Source organism: Tenrec ecaudatus, chromosome X (genome assembly GCF_050624435.1).
Source record: "Tenrec ecaudatus isolate mTenEca1 chromosome X, mTenEca1.hap1, whole genome shotgun sequence".
NCBI lineage: Eukaryota > Metazoa > Chordata > Mammalia > Afrosoricida > Tenrecidae > Tenrec > Tenrec ecaudatus.
This window is the reverse complement of record NC_134548.1, coordinates 143145633-143164456: the sequence shown is the minus strand read 5'-3', so window position 1 is coordinate 143164456 and position 18824 is coordinate 143145633. Positions and strand designations below refer to the sequence as shown.

Genomic DNA, 18824 nt, shown 5'->3' with positions numbered 1-18824 from the left:
TTTGTTCTTTGATGCCTGATGCTTGTTCCTTTCGGCAACTCGTGATCACACAGGCTGGTGTGCTTCTTCCATGTGCTCTTTGTTGTTTCTCAGCTAGAAGGCCGCTTGTTTATGTTCAAGCTTTTAAGACCCATACTCTATATCTCTTGCTTGCCGGGCATCATCAGCTTTCTTCACCAAATTTGCTTATGCACCCACTTTGTCTTCAACGATCATGTTAGGAAAGTGAGCATCTCAGATTGCCGGATTATTAGAACAAAGTGTTCTTGTGTTTGAGGGAGTACTTGAGTAGGGCCCACTGTCCATCTGCTTCCTTAATACTAAACCCATAAATATAGGTACATAGGTCTATTTCCTCCTCTTCATATGTAAATATATTTACATATGTATATGCCTGTATTTAGATCGCTATAAATGCCCTTTGCCTCCTAGTTCTTTCCTCTATTTCTTTTTGCTTTCCTCTTGTCCCACTATCATGTTCAGCCTCCATTTGAGTTTCAGGAATTCCTCTTGGTTTCATTGTCCTTCATCTAGCCCTGCCAGACCTCCTACACCCTCCTCACGATCGATTTTCGGTCACTTGTTGTTCCCTTGTCCCTGGGTTTGTTAACACCCACTTCTTTTCCCCCACCTCTCACTGTCCCATGTCCCCCTGGAACTGCCATCTATTGTTTTCTCCTCTAGCTTGCTTATCCCACCTATCCCTTCCGGATAGACACACAGCGACAACAATATGCACAAACATGAGACTGAGCACAGCAAAGCAACAATAGAAAACAATAGCTACAACAACAACAAAAACCTATAAATAGTTCAATGTGGATTTGTTGTCCTTTACTAGTGTTTTCCAGTTGAGTCTGATGGGGTGCCACACCTTGGCCCCACAGTCTATTCTTGGTATTTCCTGGGAACTTCATTGCTCTGCTCCCCTTGCTACTCTGTTGCACACCCCCAATGTCTGACCTTGGTGTGGTGGGCTCAGGGCAGGCACAATTACTGCCGTGTGTCTCCAGTGTTGTCCCTCGCGGTGCTAAGGGTCAGTAAGGAACGTTGTGTCTCCAGGTGGGGCCAGCCCTATGGTCCTCTCTGTGCATTGGCTGCTCTGAGCAGAAATAGTGTCCTCAGAGCTTGGTGGGCCAGGATGTGCTTCACTCTTTTTCCTCCCCCCTTATTGGCTCCTGTGTGCTCTGGTCAGACAAGTCCCTCTCCTTGAGCTGTAGCTCCAGTGCTGTCCTCTGAAGTGAATTCTTCTGTGGGGAGGGGCGTGGTACTGTCTACTTAGTTGGTAATGGGGCCGGCCCCTCAGGCCTCTCTATTGGTTCCCTGTTTCATGTCAGTGTGTTGCGTTCTTGTTTTGGAGCAGCGGGTTGAAATCTGGTTGGTCCCTCTTTCCCTTGCTTGCTTACTCTATTGGCTTTTGTTTTCTTGTTAAATGGTTTTATTGGCATGTGATTCACATATCATAAAATAATTCAATCATATTAAGCAGGATTATGCAGTCCTCGCCACAATCAATTTCAGAACATTTTCTTGGTTCTCGTACTCATCGTGTTAGCTCCCCACTTCCCCACTTTTCTTGAATTTCCATAGTCGTGCTTGGCTAATTTTCCTCAGCCAGCTGTTCTTCGGGTCTGCCCAGGCTATGCGGGGTTTTGTACCTTCTTTGAAATGGTGGGAGTAATCCAATTTGTGTAAAGACCATGACTTGCTTGCCCACTCTTCCATGGATGGGCATTGACGTTGTTTCCATCTTTATGAGACTGTGAGTTCTTCTGTGGTGAGCATGGGTGGGTGGGGGTAGGGGGTGCATATGAATATATTCCAGGCATTTTCCAATTTAAGTGAACATCTTGGCCCCAGCCAGCTTTCCACTACAGTTAGCATCAAAACCATTGTGTGAAGATCAGCTTGCTAAAAGAGCTAGCCGATCTTTCCATGAGGCTCAGAATCAAGATCGCAGCTAATGAAGATGGTTTTATAGAAGGAAGAGCCACTAGGGACAAGATTCAGATTTACCAAAATGACCCAGCGAACCAACCAAACAGTGACTTCTAAGAGGAGCTGCTGGGTCACTTACTTTCTAGGCAGAGAGGTCAGCTCAGAAGTTTATGGTGAGTGTTTCTGGGCATTCCAAAATCTGGATCAATTTTCTCAAAGGACACGGGATGATTTCGTGAAGGCTCGCTAAGGAATTCTTTCCCATTGTGACAATGTACTTGCTTTGTACTTCGAAGGTAGCAATGGCTGTCCTATGGAAATTTCGTTGGGAAATTTTGCTCTATCCCCCTCACCCCCACCCACACACCATCCCCATCACCACCAAAGCCCTGATCCTGCCCTTCTTTTTGTCCCTAAAACTCACCATTTAAAGGGAACAGGATTGGAGTCCCTCGAAGATGCCAGCACTGCTATTTTGATGTGGCTGTATGTCAAGTGAATAGCACAGCATTCTTCAGGGAAGGGCTGGAGAGATGAACAGAGGTCTGGAAAAGTGTAATAGATCTAGATGGAGAGTCTACTGAGAAACAGTAGCATCACATTTTGGAGAATTTGGTTTGATTAAGGTGTCTATGAATTTTTGCAGCAATACTTTCTGACTTACCTTTATATACTCTGGCTCCTTTCAGAAGTGATTGGGGATGCATAATAGCACTTCTGTCTCCTCTGGCCAACGAGGAGCAGATGGTTAGGAAGTAAATATTGTCCATTCTTTCATATTTTATTTGGTCACCACACATTGCGCTGCTGCCCATTTGTTCAAACTGATCACCAATTCCTACAGTTCAAATATTTGCGGGTTTTTCTTGAGTTGGGATCTCTTCTATCCTTCTAACCTCTTTGAAAAGGAAGCTTCCCTCCTTGTGGGCAAGGATCCAGACTTCCTGGATACTGCCAAAGGAGGCTGGTTTTTTTTTTTTGTTTTTTTGTTTTTTTTTGGTGTTTTTTTTAAGCTTAGAATATAAGCCTGCCCTCACTATTTCTGCTGAGGGCAAGCTTTCCTGAAGAAAATATTTGGCATGTCAGCTTTTTGTTTCTGTCACTGTTAATAAATTTTATTCTCTAGAAACAGTCTAACGTTTTGAGAAAATGTATTCATAGCTGAACTTTCTTCTAGATCACCTTTCCCAAAGTTGCCTAGTCACAGCAATCAAGGGGTGGCCGCCCCTGACCCTCCTGAACGAGCATCTCCAGGAGAAGGCCCCGAGATCGGTCTTATTTTATAATGTGGCTAATCAGGCGCATTTGGGAAATATCTGAGGGTTTCAAAAAGTTCATGGAAAACTGGAATGAAAAGCTAACGGAATCTCACCCACACTCTGTTGGATCCCCCAGTTCTGTCTCGGATGCATAGCGATTCTTTCCCCTCAGTACCAAACTGAGTGCCCTGTGATCTTGTCCAAGCTTGTTTTCTGATATTCAAAGGAGTAGCAGCCATTCGTCACCACCACACCCCGCCCCCCTGCCCACCGCCCAAATGATACATAGAAGGGACAGGAACTGTGTCCTTAGCATCTTGTATCATACACTCTCTGGGAACGTTTACCGAAGCCAACAGAAGGCCAGGACTATGATGGACAGCTTTGCAAACCATAGTGGTTCAAGAACTTTTCCTTTCTTGACACGTGAATAGGCTTTCCTGCAGCGGAGTGGTCCATACTGTACTTGGCACTTCTCCAAATATTCCCAAGAAGAGTTGTGGGATTCCTTGGAGACACAGGCTACAGCAGCTGGGCCTCCGAAGCTGACATCCAGGAAACCAATCTCAGGAGCACATAGACCTTAACTCACCAGCAAAAAAAAAAAAAAAAGTTTCGAACAAACCAACCTGAAGACAGCCCTTGGGACTCCTAGGTGCCTCCGTTATGTGACTATATACAGTTCTGAAAAAGGCCTTTCAGGGTATTTTCTCACTCAGAGATTATGGGACCTACCGAGATGCGCTTGCTCATCTCAGTACTGTTCCGGTGGTAGCCTGTGGTAGTGGGGGTTACCAACTTCTTGTCCAGCAACCTGCCTCCAATGGGACCTGGCTAAACTTTGTCAAAGGATTCAGGACATGTAGTCCGTATCAGGAGAATTGGGAAAACTTTGTTTCCTTCCTTTAACAAATTACCTTTGGAGAGCGAGTGAGCACTGAGTGCTGATACCGCAAGTTGACAGATAAGGATTCAAATCCCAAGATTGAGGACAGATTGCTTGCCTTCGCTGTGTGCAGCCTGGTACTCTATTGAGGTCAGGAGCATGGTTGGTGGCCCCACATGAGGCAGACAAATGAGATGCGTGTTGCCATCCTTATTGAATAACTCGAATCTTGGAGTTGTAAGAAGGGTAGACGGGTATAACAGGGAGGGACTTCTGAAGGTTGGTAGGGAAAATTTATGGAAAGATAAAATAATAATGTATAAATTATCACGAGTTCATGAGGGAGGGGAGAGCGGGAAGGGAGAGGGAAAATGAGGAGCTAATGCCAGGGACTTAGGTGGAGAGCAAATGTTTTGAGAATGATGAGGGCAATGAATGTACAAATGTGCTTTATACAATTGATGTATGTATGGATTGTGATAAGAGTTGTATGAGCCCCTAATAAAACAATATTTTAAAAAGATAATAGCATATTTATAAGAAAATTTTAAGCCCCCCCCAAAAAAAAACGTATAGCCATAAGAGCCTTGGTGGTGTAGTGGTTATGTATTGGGTTGTGATCTTCAAGGTCAGCAGTTCAAAACTACCAGCCACTCTGTGGGAGAAAAACAAGCTTTTCTATTTCCTTAAAGAGTTCCAGTCTCAGAAACCTCAGGAGCAGTTCTACCCTGTCCCCGAGGATCACTATGAGTAGGCATTGACTCAGTGACAGTGAGTTTGGTTTTGGAAAGCAGATCCACATAACACCCTATGACCACCATTCCTAGGCACTAGTTGAAATGTTAACCTATTTACTTTAAAACAAACAACTTCCATTTGGCCCTAGAACAACTTGAGTTTGAACTTAACGCAATTTTTTAATAATCATTTTATTGGGGTCTCGTACTACTCTTATCACAATCTTATCCATGCATTGTGTCAAGCACATTTGTACATTTGTTGCCATCATCATTTTCAAAACATTTGATTTCTACTTGAGCCCTTCGTATCAGCTCCTCATTTTTCTTCATGAACCCTTGATAGTTTAAAAATTATTATTTAATTTTTTTAACATTGTGTGGATCAAAATATCTCTGCTGGAGCATTCACTGCTCCAGCAGGACAGGAAAAAGTGATCCCTCATGGTTGCGGAGTTGTCTTGCTGTTTCATGCGATAACTTAAATCACCCCCATCAGGCTTGAAGCACACCCCCCCAAAAAAAGCAAAGAAAAGTGACATACCCAGCAACATGAAGTTGCTTGATGTGCACCGTAAACAGGTCTGCTGCAGTTGCTTCCATTTCCGATCAGTAGATCCAGCAGAAGGACCATTGTTTAAAAAGAAAAGGAAATTTATGAAGCTGCTGCTGCAGCTACACCACTAGACACAAAAAGCTTGCATTTTTTGCAAAATACCTTGTTGTCACATGCAAAGATACAGATTTACGTGGGCGCAGTATATAATGACTCACTGCCATTGAGTCAGTGCTGGCTCCTGGTGTCCTTATCTTTCTCCTGAGGAGCAGCTGGTGGTTTTGAACTACCAAACTTGAGGTAAACCCAGTGCATAACCACTATACCTCCAAGGCTCCTAGCAGTATAGAATACACGTGGCAAACTATATGTTTATAGATGGTTTATATTACTGGTAAGGTCAACAGTTTGCTATTATTAGCTTTGGGGGAGTCAAAAGTTATACATGGAATTTTGACTTTGTTGGGGTCTGGTCAGTGCCCTTAACCCCCAAGTTGTTCAAGGATCAACGATAGTTTTAAATTCCTTTGAGGGGTGGGGGGAAATTAAGCCAAAAGCTAGTGAACTTTTCTAAACGTATACCATGCCTCTTAAATTGATTTGACCTACCACCCCCTTTTCAAAAAAATAGTAACTCAGCACCTTCCTGGCAAGGAAACAATTTTTGTACTATAGCCTATAATTCAGGATAGAGTGTTGGTATCTGCTTTTGTAGTCCTCTTGGATTTTTTTTTTTAGCACCCATGAGGGGGCAGTAATGCTTACTCTGGGAAATACTCATCTACACTTGGTTTTCTCAGTCTGAAAAGCAGGCCAAAATACAACAAACATTATCTGTGTTATATATTTTTAACATCCTATTGTTTTGATGTCTGGATTTAGGAGCTCCTGGCACCCGGGTGGTGTGGTGGCTTACTCATTGGGCTGCCCCACAGGAGAAAGATGAGGCTTTCTCCTCCCGTGAAACCCACAGGGGTAGTTCTACTGTGTCCTATGAGTTGGAATTGACTCACTCGATGGCAATGAGTTGGGCTTGGGGAGTGGGATAGCCAGAAGTTTTTGAAACATTATGTTCTGGGAATTCATTTGGGATGGAGGTGGGGCACAAAACCCATTTAACTAAATGAACACAGGCAGTGACCTAAACAAAAATACAAAACAGAACTCCTAGTATTCAACCTCATGGAACTTTTTCTGACCAGCTTCATTTTTCTGTGTCCTGTCACTTGCCTGTTTCTGCTGCTCCTTCTTCACATATGTGGACTTCTGGAAATCCAAGGCTTGCCCAGATTGAGGCCAACTTCTCCTTCCTTCCACATTGTCTTTGAATTTCCTTTTGTGCTTCCCATTATAAACCATTTTCTTTCATGTGGTGCAGAAGGATTCTACAGCAGGTAGGAAAAGAGAACAGTCAGGGAAATAACTCTGCCTGCTCCAAAACTGTATAGTCTCTCATTATGATCTGTGTTCCCGAAATCCAAATGTGCCACGAGTGAAGGTTTGCTAACTCACTTGGCAATAAAACCTGACTTTATCCTACAGAGTGGGGCGGGTCATAGTAGTGACGAATTTGCTCCTTCATGTGACTGGTGTTACTCAACCATTAGCCGCTCTTGGAGAAAGATAACGCTTTCTACTCTCGTAAACACACCCAGTCTTGGAAACCCGCTGGGGCAGGTCTCCCTTGCCCTATAGGGTTACTATGAGTCAGAATTGACTTAACGACAGTGAGCTTGAGATGGGTGGCTTTTGGGGTGTTTTTTTTTTTTGAGGCACTATATACTTAAATTGGCCAGACTGTTATGAACACTCTTAACATACAGATTCTCGTAAGAAGATTGCAGGCCTGTGTTGGGGGGTGGGGGCTCATGTTTACCCCTCTGCACAGTGCACTTGTGAAATCTCCCTCTATGTACATGGGCTACCCTTCCCAGTGCCCAACCTATCAGTCCCAACTGAAAGGATCTACCAAGCAGCAGCAGCACCTGAGAAATTGTGCGCACTGCACGTGCTTGAGCTCCACCCCAAATCAATGGTGCCACTGGGAGATGGGACCTGGCTGGGTGTGTTTTACCAGGCCCTCCAGGTGATTCACGCTCAAGTCTGAGAACTGCTTCAGATTGGGTAGACAAGGGAGCTGTGGCCAAGTCAAGTAGTGAGGGTGCTCTCCAGTATGAAGGGAGCTGCTGGTGAGCATGTAAGCACAGCAAAGCCCTGTGTACCAGTACCCCTGAGTCCACCGCATTTTTGTATCCCCAGTAAGCTGAGAATGTTCTTTGCTTTTTATTTGTTTTAAGGATGTAAAGAAATCAAAAATAGTACTTTGTGACACACAGCCATCATATAAAGTTCAGCTTTCAATATTTGTGAGTAAAGTTATATTGGCATACAACCACACTCGTTCATTTATAGCATTTTTATGGTTGCTTTTGGAGCCCTGGCGGTGCATTGGCCACAGTACTTGTCTGCTGATCGAAAGGGCAATGATTTGAACCCACCACATGGCACTGTGGTTACACATTGGGCTGCTGGTTACAGAAGGTCAGCAGTTTGAAACCACCAGCCACTCCTCAGGAGAAAGATGGGACTTTCTACTCCCATAGAGAGGTACAGTCTTGGAAAGGTACCTATTCGACTTTGCTTTCTAGGGTCGCTATGAGTCGGCAGCGACTCATTGGCAGTGAGAAGTGACTCCCCGGGAGAAAGGTGGGGCAGTCTGCTTCTCTAAGATTGCAGCTTAAGAAACGCTACAGGATAGTTCTGCTCGGGGCTCCGTGCTTTAGCACATGTTTACGTTTGCTTAACAGCAGCAGAAGCTGTAGGGCTACAAAGCTGAGCACTATTTACCCTCTGGCTCTTAGAGAAAGAGGCTGCTGGGCCCTCTCCCCCCCACTCCCACCGAATCCTAGATCAATGAGGAGTACTAGGGGCAGAGAAGGTCCACAGACTTTCCTGTTTCTGAACATGCCTGCCTCCCTTGAAGAAAGAAGCCTATAAAACTTCCATTTCTGTGTGCGAAACTTACTGTGCTCATTAGATCCCAGCGGCTGTGGTTTGGCGGCAGAACCAGCTCTGTGCTGCTGGGGAGGAGTAAGAGCCAAGTGGTTGGTAGACATCTAACATTTTGTGATTCGGAAATACTCCATAGTCTTATAGTTTTCCCTCTTTGGGAGAGAAGTCCATTTTTGATGGGTTTGAATCTTTCTGAACCCTGGGCACATTTGTATTCACAGAAGACAGAACTTGGTCTGGGATAGTGGCGTTCCCGGTTCTTTTTGTATGAGGGTTGGACCATTTGGATTCCTTCTGAATCCAATTGTAGTCATGGCCCAGGTCACCCTGTTTATCTGTGTGTCCGGGGGGGGGGGTGGATTCTGAACTACCCATATGGTTTGCATTATCATTCCATTTTCTCAGTGCACAGCCTTAAATTTTGTTCGAAAAGAAAACCCCCAACAACTTAAGCACGTATATTAAGCTATCTGTACTGTTTGTATGTGTATGCAATGTTGATGATATTTTTCTTGGCCATTTACCAGTTAACACCGCGCAGCCCAAGGGCAGTAAATCTTTTACATTGCATTGACATTGAGTCATAAATATGTATTAACTCTCCTCTCTCTCTCTCTCTCTCTCTCTCTCTCTCTCTCTCTCTCTCTCTCTCTCTCTCTGATGTGTGTGTGTCTCAATACATTGTGTTCCTTAGGCAACTTGTTCCAGCGATGGCACGTTCCCTTAGAACTCCAGATGACAAGACAAATGGCCAGCTCCGGCGCTTCAGGGGGCAAAATCGATAACTCTGTGTTAGTCCTGATTGTGGGCTTATCAACCATCGGAGCTGGCGTGTATGTAAGTAGAAAAGCAGCTTGCAGAACTCCCCTTAGTGAGCTCCACCACGGGTCTGTTTTCAAACCTTTGCATGGATTCTTTCTCCTTTGGGGAGAAAAAAAACATTCGCAAAGCCTTCTTTAAAATACCTACTATCTCTTACCCTAAGAGAGCCATTGTGTGTGGTGGGGGATGGGGAGCAGGGGGGAGGTGACAGCAATTTAATCTCACATTGCTGGAGCCTCTACTCTCTGCAGTTGTCTTTCCACTATTAAAGCCATTGGGGTTTTTTTTTTTAGACTTAACTAACCCACAAAATTGTATGTTCTCTTGGGAACGACACATGACCCTGGGAACAAGGTCAGAATTCATTGCAGCTCCCTAGCACAATATTGCCTTTTGAGCCCATTCTTGGCCAGTCTCTCTCTCTCTCTCTCTCTCTCTCTCTCTCTCTCTCTCACACACACACACATACACACACACACACACACACACACACACGAGTAATCATGCCAAAACAACCATATCCAATCCAAACGGTTACACATCTTCCGAAAAGGAAAAGTCTTGCCCCAGGACTCTAAGATAGAACAGTAGATCCAGTAACTCTCAATAATGTCAGGATGGTGTTTGCACATGGTGAGGGATGCGCCATTGAAATGGCTGCATGGTTAATCACAATCACTGCTGCTTCAGCAGGCTCTGAGTGACTGTGTTGGGTACAGGGGAATTATTCTGTGGGGTTTTCTTTTTGCTCTTTTTTTTTTTTTTACAAGTTGGCAGGGTTTACTGTGACTAAGCAGATCAGGATAAAGTTGGATCATGTGAGGTTGAGTGAACCAACTTAGATAACACCTAGTAAGTAACACTCCGGATTAATGGGAGTTTTATGTCCTTTCGTAGGAACAGATGCTTGAAAGCCAAGATGATTTTATACCTTCCTAAAAGCTCTAAGGTCTTTGTAGGTTGTGTCACTAGGTTACCCAGAAAGGTCGTGGGCATGCTTTCTCCTTCCCTTCCTCCTACTGCCCCCACAGCCTGACTCCCACAAGCGGGAGAAGAGTCGTCATCTCTGGGCAGTTGGCAGCAGAGTCCGTAAAAGCGGGCGGGACAAGCCGTCTGCTGATGTCCATGGGAAAACACACCATTTTCCTGCTCATCCTTGGGTCTCCCCCAAATGCCTCCCTGTCTCTCTATTGCCTGTTCCTCCGTGAATACTTTATGCCGTGTCCAGCTTCTTTCGGTTTGTGTGCAGGTGAATTTTCGGAGTAGCAGTCCCTGGAGCCAGAGTTGGTTCTGTACATGTCACATTACAACCAAAGGGGCAGGGTAGGGCGGTTGGGACCGTGGCACCACTGAGAAGTGGAGCCATGTGGATTCCATCCAATCTTCACAGCAGGTGCTTCCTAGGTATTTATAAAGGGACATTGTCAGTCACCAGGGAGTCCCCAGAGCTCCTGCAACCGCTCCAAGCCCTTGGGGAGATAGCTAACTCCAAACGTGTCATTGTGCTGACAAAAGACAGTAGTAACCCCTTTTGACACTTTAGCCAGTTCGATGCCCCAGTCGCTCATTCTGGTGCCAAACGATATTGTACTTACAGTCTTCCTCGTGAACAGGACGCTCTCCAATTGGAACCTCGAACCGGTGATGAAAGGGAACTTGATACCCCCGCCACTGTTGAGCCATTTTAAGTCAGCCAGAAACTTGGTGTTTTGTGAGACCATTCAATTAGCCTGGCTTGTATCATGTAAAGGAATTTTATTGAGTGTTTCTGAGGACTTCTGAAAATTACAATAGTTCTGCCCCTACCCCAGCCTCTGTTTCAAAGTACCTCCATTTGGCAGTTGTCCCTTCTGTAACCCCTGCTTTGATCCAGCTAGTGGTTCCAGTGGTCCAGGCGAACATGCCATGCAGTTTCCTTTCCTCTGTGCCAGTGTCCTAATTCAGACACCATTGTGGAGCCTCAGCCCTCCCATTTCATCCCTGTCCCAGCCACTCCTGTCCATCCCTCCCCCAAGTCTTTACAAATCTGCCGGCAAGTTTGCTGTGCGAGAGTTGCATGGCTCCACAGGGGTGGGCAGGCAAATCCTCTCGATGCCAGACCACAAGACAAGGCTGGCCACTGTCGCTCTCTTCACCACCTTCCCTGGAAATTTCTCAGGAGCACAGGCCCTCTCAAGCTGTTCACTTAAATGCCTTGTATGCCCTCTGTGGTGAGCAAAAACTGGGGAGAATGAAGCCATTGTGGTGTCCTGGGGCCAGGTTCACTGATACGCTTTTGTCTCTTTCCAGTTGTTACCGAACTGTTGTGGTACAGCCTCATTATTAGCACTTCTGTCATACAAATATCTTGATCTGAAGTCGTGTTGCCTTTTTTTTTAATCCCCCCCCTTAGGTTGGTATTTGTCCCCAGAGAAGTAGTAATTTCGAAGCAGCCCTGGTGACTGGGCTGTGAGTAGATTAGCCTTCCTTACACAAGGACGCGCCCCTGATGGAAGCATAAATGTAAACGCCGTGCTGCTGCAGCAGTCCCTCTCTCAGAAGCACTTTACCGCCCTCCCTCCAGTCCCTTCCCAAAGAAGGGGACAACGCTAAGAACAGGACAAGTTTTCAGAAATGTCACCTTGAGGGCTGTACTTTAAACTTCCTCTCCCCAATGTCAGCATACAAAACGGAAAAGAAACTTTATAACATCGTAATCTTACTGTGTGTTATACTTTCTCTAGTATTTTCCTTTCTCTTCTGTTTTATTCTGTTTGTTTGTTTACTTCAAATACTGACCACAGCCTCCCAAATGGATTCCACAGCCCACTGATAGTGGCTACAAGGTCAGTCGCTCGAATCCACCAGTTGCTCTGTGGGAGAAAGGTGAGAGTCAGACTGTCTACTCCCGCTAGGATTTATCGCCTCCGAAGCCAATAAGGACGACTCTACCCTGTCCTGTAGGATCGCTGCGAGGTGGGATTGACTTGATGGCAGTGAGTTTGGCGCTTTGGTTTGGTTTTGTGCCTACTGCTACAATTTCCAGCAGGGGCCCGAATTTGCATGCGCAGAAGAGATTCTCTTCTTTTGTTGTTAACTTTCACTGTAACCAGGCGTGGGAGATCTCTGAATCAGTTTTCTCTCATTCCAATGGCATGGTGGTTAAAGCACTGAGGCGTGCACAACGTGGCAGGCAGCTTCCATAACGGTTTACAGCCTTGGAAACCCTAGGGGCAGTTCTGCTCTCTTCTTTGTGGTCACTATGTGTCAGAATCGACTTGGTGGAGGTGGCTGTCATCATTCAACTAACAAGGATGATACTCCTCCAGAAAATGGCCTGTAGGTTCCATAAGCATCACCATGCTCCACTGTTCAACAAAATTGTTTCTCATATCTTTCGTCCATTTGTGGGTTTTCTTAGGTGGACATGCATTCATTTCACTCACTCATTGGAAATCTGCACAAATGGCATAGAGGCACACTGGTGTTTGGAAATGCATGTTCTCATCTCATATGTCAAGAAGCTTAGTTTTATATTCGAGCATTGATCCTAAAAGCTAAAGTGTGTGTGTGCGTATCTGTACATGTATAAATGTTCTGGTATAAAAATGAGCCTTACTGACAATAAACTCAGTTGCAAACAATTGCTACTGAGTCAACTCTGACTCATGGCAGCCCCAGGGGTGTTACGAGTCGAACTGTGCTCCATAGAATGTTTAAGGCTATGAGCGTTCCAAAGTAGATCACCAGGCCTTGCTTCTGAGACACCTGTGGGCAGACTCCAGTCTTTGGCTTAGCAGAAGAGTGCTAACCCTTTGCTGCACTCAGGAACTCTGTATACACACACACACACACACACACACACACACAACACCCATTCATACCCAACAAACCTCATTCTGGCCCTTTCCTCACTCACTCTCAGGAACGTCTTGGTGTGCTTTTCCCCTCTGCTATGAAGCCAGCCATTAGAAGGTTGAAGCAGGCTGCAGGCTGTTTGGGGGTATCCTTCTCATGTGGACATGGCCCCCATCGCATTTCTCAGTTTGCTCATGTTGACCGGAGTGAGCCATCTTTTCGGTAAAGGTTCCTTTCTTAAAAGAATTTTTCTTTTAGGTATGGGGGAATATTGGACTAGTCCAGGCCAAGATCAGGGAGCCCTGTTGGCGTAGTGGTTATGACTTGGGGTGTTATCATAAGTTTAAAACCACCAGCCATTCCATGGGAGACAGACGGGACTTTCTACTACTCCATAAGAAATTGCAATGTTGGAAACTCAGAGGGAAACCCTATGTGGTCACTATGAGTCAGAATCAACTTGATGGTAGGAAGTTTGTGTGAATGTATGCGTGTGTGTGTGTGTGTGTGTGTGTGTTTCGAGGCCAAGAGAAGACTGTCTTTCTGAAATGCATGGGAATTGAGTTGTATTTCTTTAATTTCATAAGTTGAGTAGTAAATTCTTGGGATAGTTATTTTCTTTTAAATGGACAGCACGTAGCTTTCCATTCCTGCCATCTCTCCTAGAAAATGTGTGTGCTGATTTACTGTGGGGCCCAGCGTCCCCATTGCCTAACAGGCTGCTCAGTAAGGCGGGGCCCGGGGAGATAAATAGAAATATTCTTAGAGTAGGTCTTGTGGTCCTCCTTCAGATGGGAGTTTTATTCTTCCTGCAGTAAATAATCTGGGGTTTCACCTGACAGTTAGTCATTTAAATCCCAGTCTTGTTGATCCCAGGGAAACAAAGAGATAAAAAGTGTTGTAATCAAAACAAGTCATTCTTGCCTGTTGTGTTTTAAGAAATCTCAAATAAATATACTCAAAACAAAACAACTCACCACAGTGATTAGCGGTCCTGCTTCAATCTGAAAGCATAGAGAAGGTGAGATTTTTGAAAGACAGCAGGGCTGAAGCAGAGTGCTGCCTCTTAATAAATAGCTCTGTAGAGTGTTTCTTCATAAGGCCCCTTGTGTTCTGTGCATTTAAAGGCACCTTGCTGGTGCTCTGGGGTAAGGGTTGGGTCGCTAGCTGCAGGATTGGTGGTTCAAAGCCACCAGCTGCTCCGCCAAAGAAAGATAGGTGGTTTGTGCCCGTAAGATTTAGGAAGCCTTGGAAAGCGGATCTAGGGTCATGGCAAGTCAGACGATGGCAGTGGGTTTGGTGTCTGGTTTGCCTCTTCTGTTCAGAAAAAGGGTAGAGCGTGGAAGGCAAGAGGACTCCCTCTGTGAGAACAGGATTCAGGCAGCCCGGTTTCCATAATCAAAATAGATTATGGGCTCCTGGTCATTTAATGCTGTGCTAACAAAAGTACCACACAGGGTTGGCTGCAAGGCTCAGAAGTGTGTTTTCTCCCAGTTAAGGAGGCTAGGGGTCCATATTCCAGGTGGCAGCTCTCAGGGAAGGCTCTCTGTCAGCTCTGGGGGCAGCTTATGGCCCTCCCAGTTTCTCGAGACTTGGCGTTCCTCCGAGATCTTCCCATGGCAGCTGCCTCCCCCCTTTTGTGCTTGCTGGTCCGTGGGTCGCTGCTGCTCATTAAACTCCGAAGTGATGAGGATTAGGGCCCAGCTTCTATTGACAGGGCCTCATCAACACAAAGAGAATCCTGTTTCCAACCGGCATTACACAGAGGTTAGCATCCGCCCTATGTATTTCAGAGAGCTATGGATAAATCTGTGACACCCAGTGAAACTGGGACTGGGAACCTGACAGCCCTGCTGCCCACCACATGTGGCAAGACCAGGACCACAGGTAGATTGCACCAGGAGCAGACAGAGATGGCTTTCACAGCTAGAGAGTCCCGCAACACCTCAAAGCCCTTCCTCCTTGGGCAAATTCAGCTTGCTCCTTCCTAGCACTTGTAGTCCTCGAATCAAAGCCTTTCATGTTCACCTCTGGCTGTACCCTCCGAAGTAAATGTGAACAAAGGCGTTCTTTCCAAGAGCCTCAGCAAACCGGAAACCGAAACATTTCCATTTGCACACCTTATTTTTGTTCATACTGATCATACATTGTTGTGTGTAAGTATTCTAGATACTAGCTGTGTATTATTTCTGAGGAAAGCAACTTTATACCTCAGTGGCTTTAGCAGAGGGGAATTGAACCTCATGTTGACAGAAGCTTATCATCCAACTCAGTGGCTCCCAACCTTCCTCATGTTGTGGTGGCCCCCAACCATCAAATGATTTTCGTTGCTACTTCATCACTGTCATTTTGCTACTGTTATGAATCGGGTGACCAGTGTGAAAGAGTCATTCGACCCCCAAAGGGGTTGAGAACAACTGATCTAACTGGAAGGTAGCTCACATCTAAATGGTGTCAGCTCGCTGAGTGGCAAGGTCAGTCTGTGTGTGCTTGGATCCACAGGCCTACAAGACAATTAGAGAGGACAAAGAAAGGTACAGCGAAAGAATCTCAAGCTTAGGGCTGACGCCAGAAGAGAAGAAGAAAAGGGCAGCGGCGCCTGGTGAGTATGTACCTCCCCACTCCCTGTGGGGATGTGATGCTCTGTCTCGGAAGGAAACCGTGAACCACGCGGGTGCCATTTTGTTTTGTTTCTTCCAGCAGTTTTATTGACGTACCATACAACTCTATAGTTCAGTCGTCAGGGATCTCTCGGACAAACTTTGGGGTTGGAAACTTCCAGAAGCAGCAGTGGTACCTCTGAAACGGGCAACATTTGTCAAAGCTTTCAGCTAGAGTGTGGGTTGATGGGCGTAATGAGCAAAGGCGACTTTTCTTTCTCCTTATGAGCGGTTCCAAAGGCCACCTTGGTGATGACAGCTCATGGGGGAGAGCCGAGAGTGGCTTTTCCTGGGAGGGGCTGCTGTGGGTCTGGTGAGTGCCCTGTGGAGTCTTTGCAGAGTCACATTGCTAATCATCGATTGGTTTCCCTGGCACCAGCAGCCTATTGATTGATTGGTTGCCATTCCAAAGAAGAACGTTTGAATCCTTCTGTGAGCTCCACCTCTCAGTGGCCAGTGTAGGTTGCTTTCCTCAGGAGTGCCTCCCTATTTTGGAGCACTGTAACCATCCTCAGCAGACCTCATGGTTCCCCCCTTCATCCCTCACCCAAGGAGACACGCCACTTGGCGTGGTCCTGTTGGTCATTAGGAAATACATAGGAGGGGCAGGAGCTGGATGGAGCCTGTCCCCTCGACAGGAAGAACCGTAACCAGGTGAAAAGGGCCCTGGTAGTGCAGTGGTTACCCATGAAGCTGCTCGCCTCAAGGTTAGCAGTTTGAACTCAGTTGCCCCATGACAGAAAGGGGAGGCTTTTGACTTCTGTAAAGAAACCCACAGGGCAGTTCGACCCTGTCATGTAGGGTTGCTATGAGTTGACATCGACTGGAGGGCAGTGAATGTTTGTTTGTGTGGGATAACTAGATGAACTAGGCTCCCATTCCAGTTCAGATTTAATGGATGGATGCTACCAACCAAATCATTCTCCCCCCCCCCTCCCAACCTGTGTGGTTTCTCACTCAAATAGTGAAAGGACCACCTGGCCTTTCTTCCCCCCTCGCCTTTCCCTTCAGGAGATCACTGGGCTAGCTTTCCGGCAAAGATTGTGACAGCACTCGGTCGTCTTTCCTTCAGGTTGTTGTCGGTACTAGTGATAAGGAGTCCGCAGGACTTTCTGAACCCTCACCCTGTCTGCTTGATTGCTTACAGCATCCGCAGGAGAGCCGACTCCTCAAGCCAGGCCACCAAGCCACGTCCCTTTCCTGCTTATCGGTGGAGGCACTGCTGCCTTTGCGGCCGCCAGATCCATCCGGGCTCGGGACCCTGGGGCCAGGGTAAGGTGCACCTGACTGGGCTGGGCCCAGAGGGTGTCGATTGGAAGCATTGGCCAAGGTGAGCCCTTTGACACCGGCCTCTTAAATGCCTGGGCTCTACTCAGGATCACTCTCTCTGTGTCACACACAGGTTCTCATTGTATCTGAAGACCCTGAGCTGCCATACATGCGGCCACCCTTGTCCAAAGAACTGTGGTTTTCAGATGATCCAAACGTCACCAAGACCCTGCGGTTCAAACAGTGGAATGGAAAAGAGCGAAGGTGAGTACAACGGGGGTGGGGCCGGGCCTGTGCGTGCGAGGGGCGGTCAAACTGGTGCCAATGTGCTGGAGGCCTAGCTCCAGAGACCAGGTCTTCCCACAGCAGAAGGTCCAATGCCCCACCCTCAAGTGGCTGTGCTCCCATTGCCAGGACCTCTAGATTCCCTTTCTCTGGCGAAATTCAGCCTGGGTGGCAGCGTCACACCTTTTCCCTTGCCCCAGTGTGTCACTGGAATAGCCCAAGAGCAGCCTGGGCGTGCAGAATCGTCGAGGTGGCACAGAAATCCTGCCAGGAAGTTTCTCTCTGTTGGACCAGGGACGGGAAGCCGTCTGTCATTTTCCCAGTCGTGGTCTCTTTGACACTGGATGGATCCTCCATGCTCCCCCCCACCCCATCATAGTGCCCATTGTAAGCAGACTGCTCACCGCTAACCCTCCCCGAATCACTGTCCTGTACTTGATGCTGACTACTGGAGGCGGACTCCTCTAGGAGGTCAATCTAGTTTTTCCATTGACTAACCCCAATCCTGGACAAGGCCTTCGGCAGGTAGGGGAATGCCAGCCCCTTGGTTATGGCTGGCCTTACTGTGAAGCAGACTGAAGTTCAAGGCAGGGTTGCTTGGCCAGGAGCCAGAATACTGATGTTCAGCATCCTTGCCCTCCATCACCCACGCAATGTCGGCAACCCCTCTCACCATTGCTATAATGAAAAACATGCTCCCAGATTCTAACGGCCACATGTGTCCCTTGGGGATCAGGAGGACAATCCCTGATGCAGTATCTCGCTGCATCAGCCAGTTCAAGCCATCACTTTGGGGAAGGGTCCGAACCTGCTTCTCACTGTGAGAAGCCACCTCAGGGGAGCTGGTCAGCAGGGTGGCTTCCTAATCCACTTTCCCTCCTCTCTGTCCAGCATCTACTTCCAACCACCTTCCTTTTATGTTTCGGCTCAGGACCTGCCTCACATTGAGAATGGTGGTGTGGCTGTCCTCACAGGGAAGAAGGTGAGCTAGTGGTGAGCTTCCTGGGGTCGGCACTGTGAGTGTGCATGCAGGGCAGCCTGGACCCGGGCTCCTGTCTTTCCTTGGCCACTCGCATCTGCCCTGCCAGTGTGGTTTCTCAGCAAAGGCTGTTACCAGCAGCCCTCTTCGGCTTATTGTGACCAGTCCAAAGATTCCCAGTTCAGAAGCCCCATGGAGCAGCTCTGTTCTGTCCTACAGGAGCACTTGATGGCAGCGGGTATGGTGCTTCTCTGTTGTTTATGGCCAGTCTACACAGCTTAGCATGCCCTGCTCGGCAATGCACTGTGGTGCGAGCCTCTTGAGTGCTCATGGAGCAATGCCAGAATGCCAGGTTGCTCGAGAGAGGGACTCAGTAGGTGGTTACCTCTCCAGGTGTGCTTTCGTGCCCATCCCCGACCCTGCTGTGTTACCACGCTGATTTCTCGGACAGTAGGTCCGAATGACAGGAGCTTGGCAAAATGTATGTTATTCGGGACAGTAAAGTCAGGCAGGCCTAGCTCCTCACTGAGACAATTATTAGTCGTTACCTAGGTGAGGGCTCAAGCCACGGGCCATGCTGATAG

The 18824-nt window shown here is 47.0% G+C and overlaps 1 protein-coding gene across 1 annotated transcript in view; it reads left to right on the top strand.

Moving 5' to 3' along the window:
* AIFM1 (apoptosis inducing factor mitochondria associated 1) overlaps positions 1-18824 on the top strand; it is a 43875-nt gene that overhangs the window by 10327 nt on the left and 14724 nt on the right. Inside the window, exons 2-6 of the mRNA XM_075539105.1 lie at positions 9083-9225; positions 15550-15649; positions 16855-16979; positions 17110-17240; positions 18153-18243. Of these exons, the coding sequence (XP_075395220.1) occupies positions 9083-9225; positions 15550-15649; positions 16855-16979; positions 17110-17240; positions 18153-18243 (590 nt within the window). The remainder of the gene's footprint in view (positions 1-9082; positions 9226-15549; positions 15650-16854; positions 16980-17109; positions 17241-18152; positions 18244-18824) is intronic.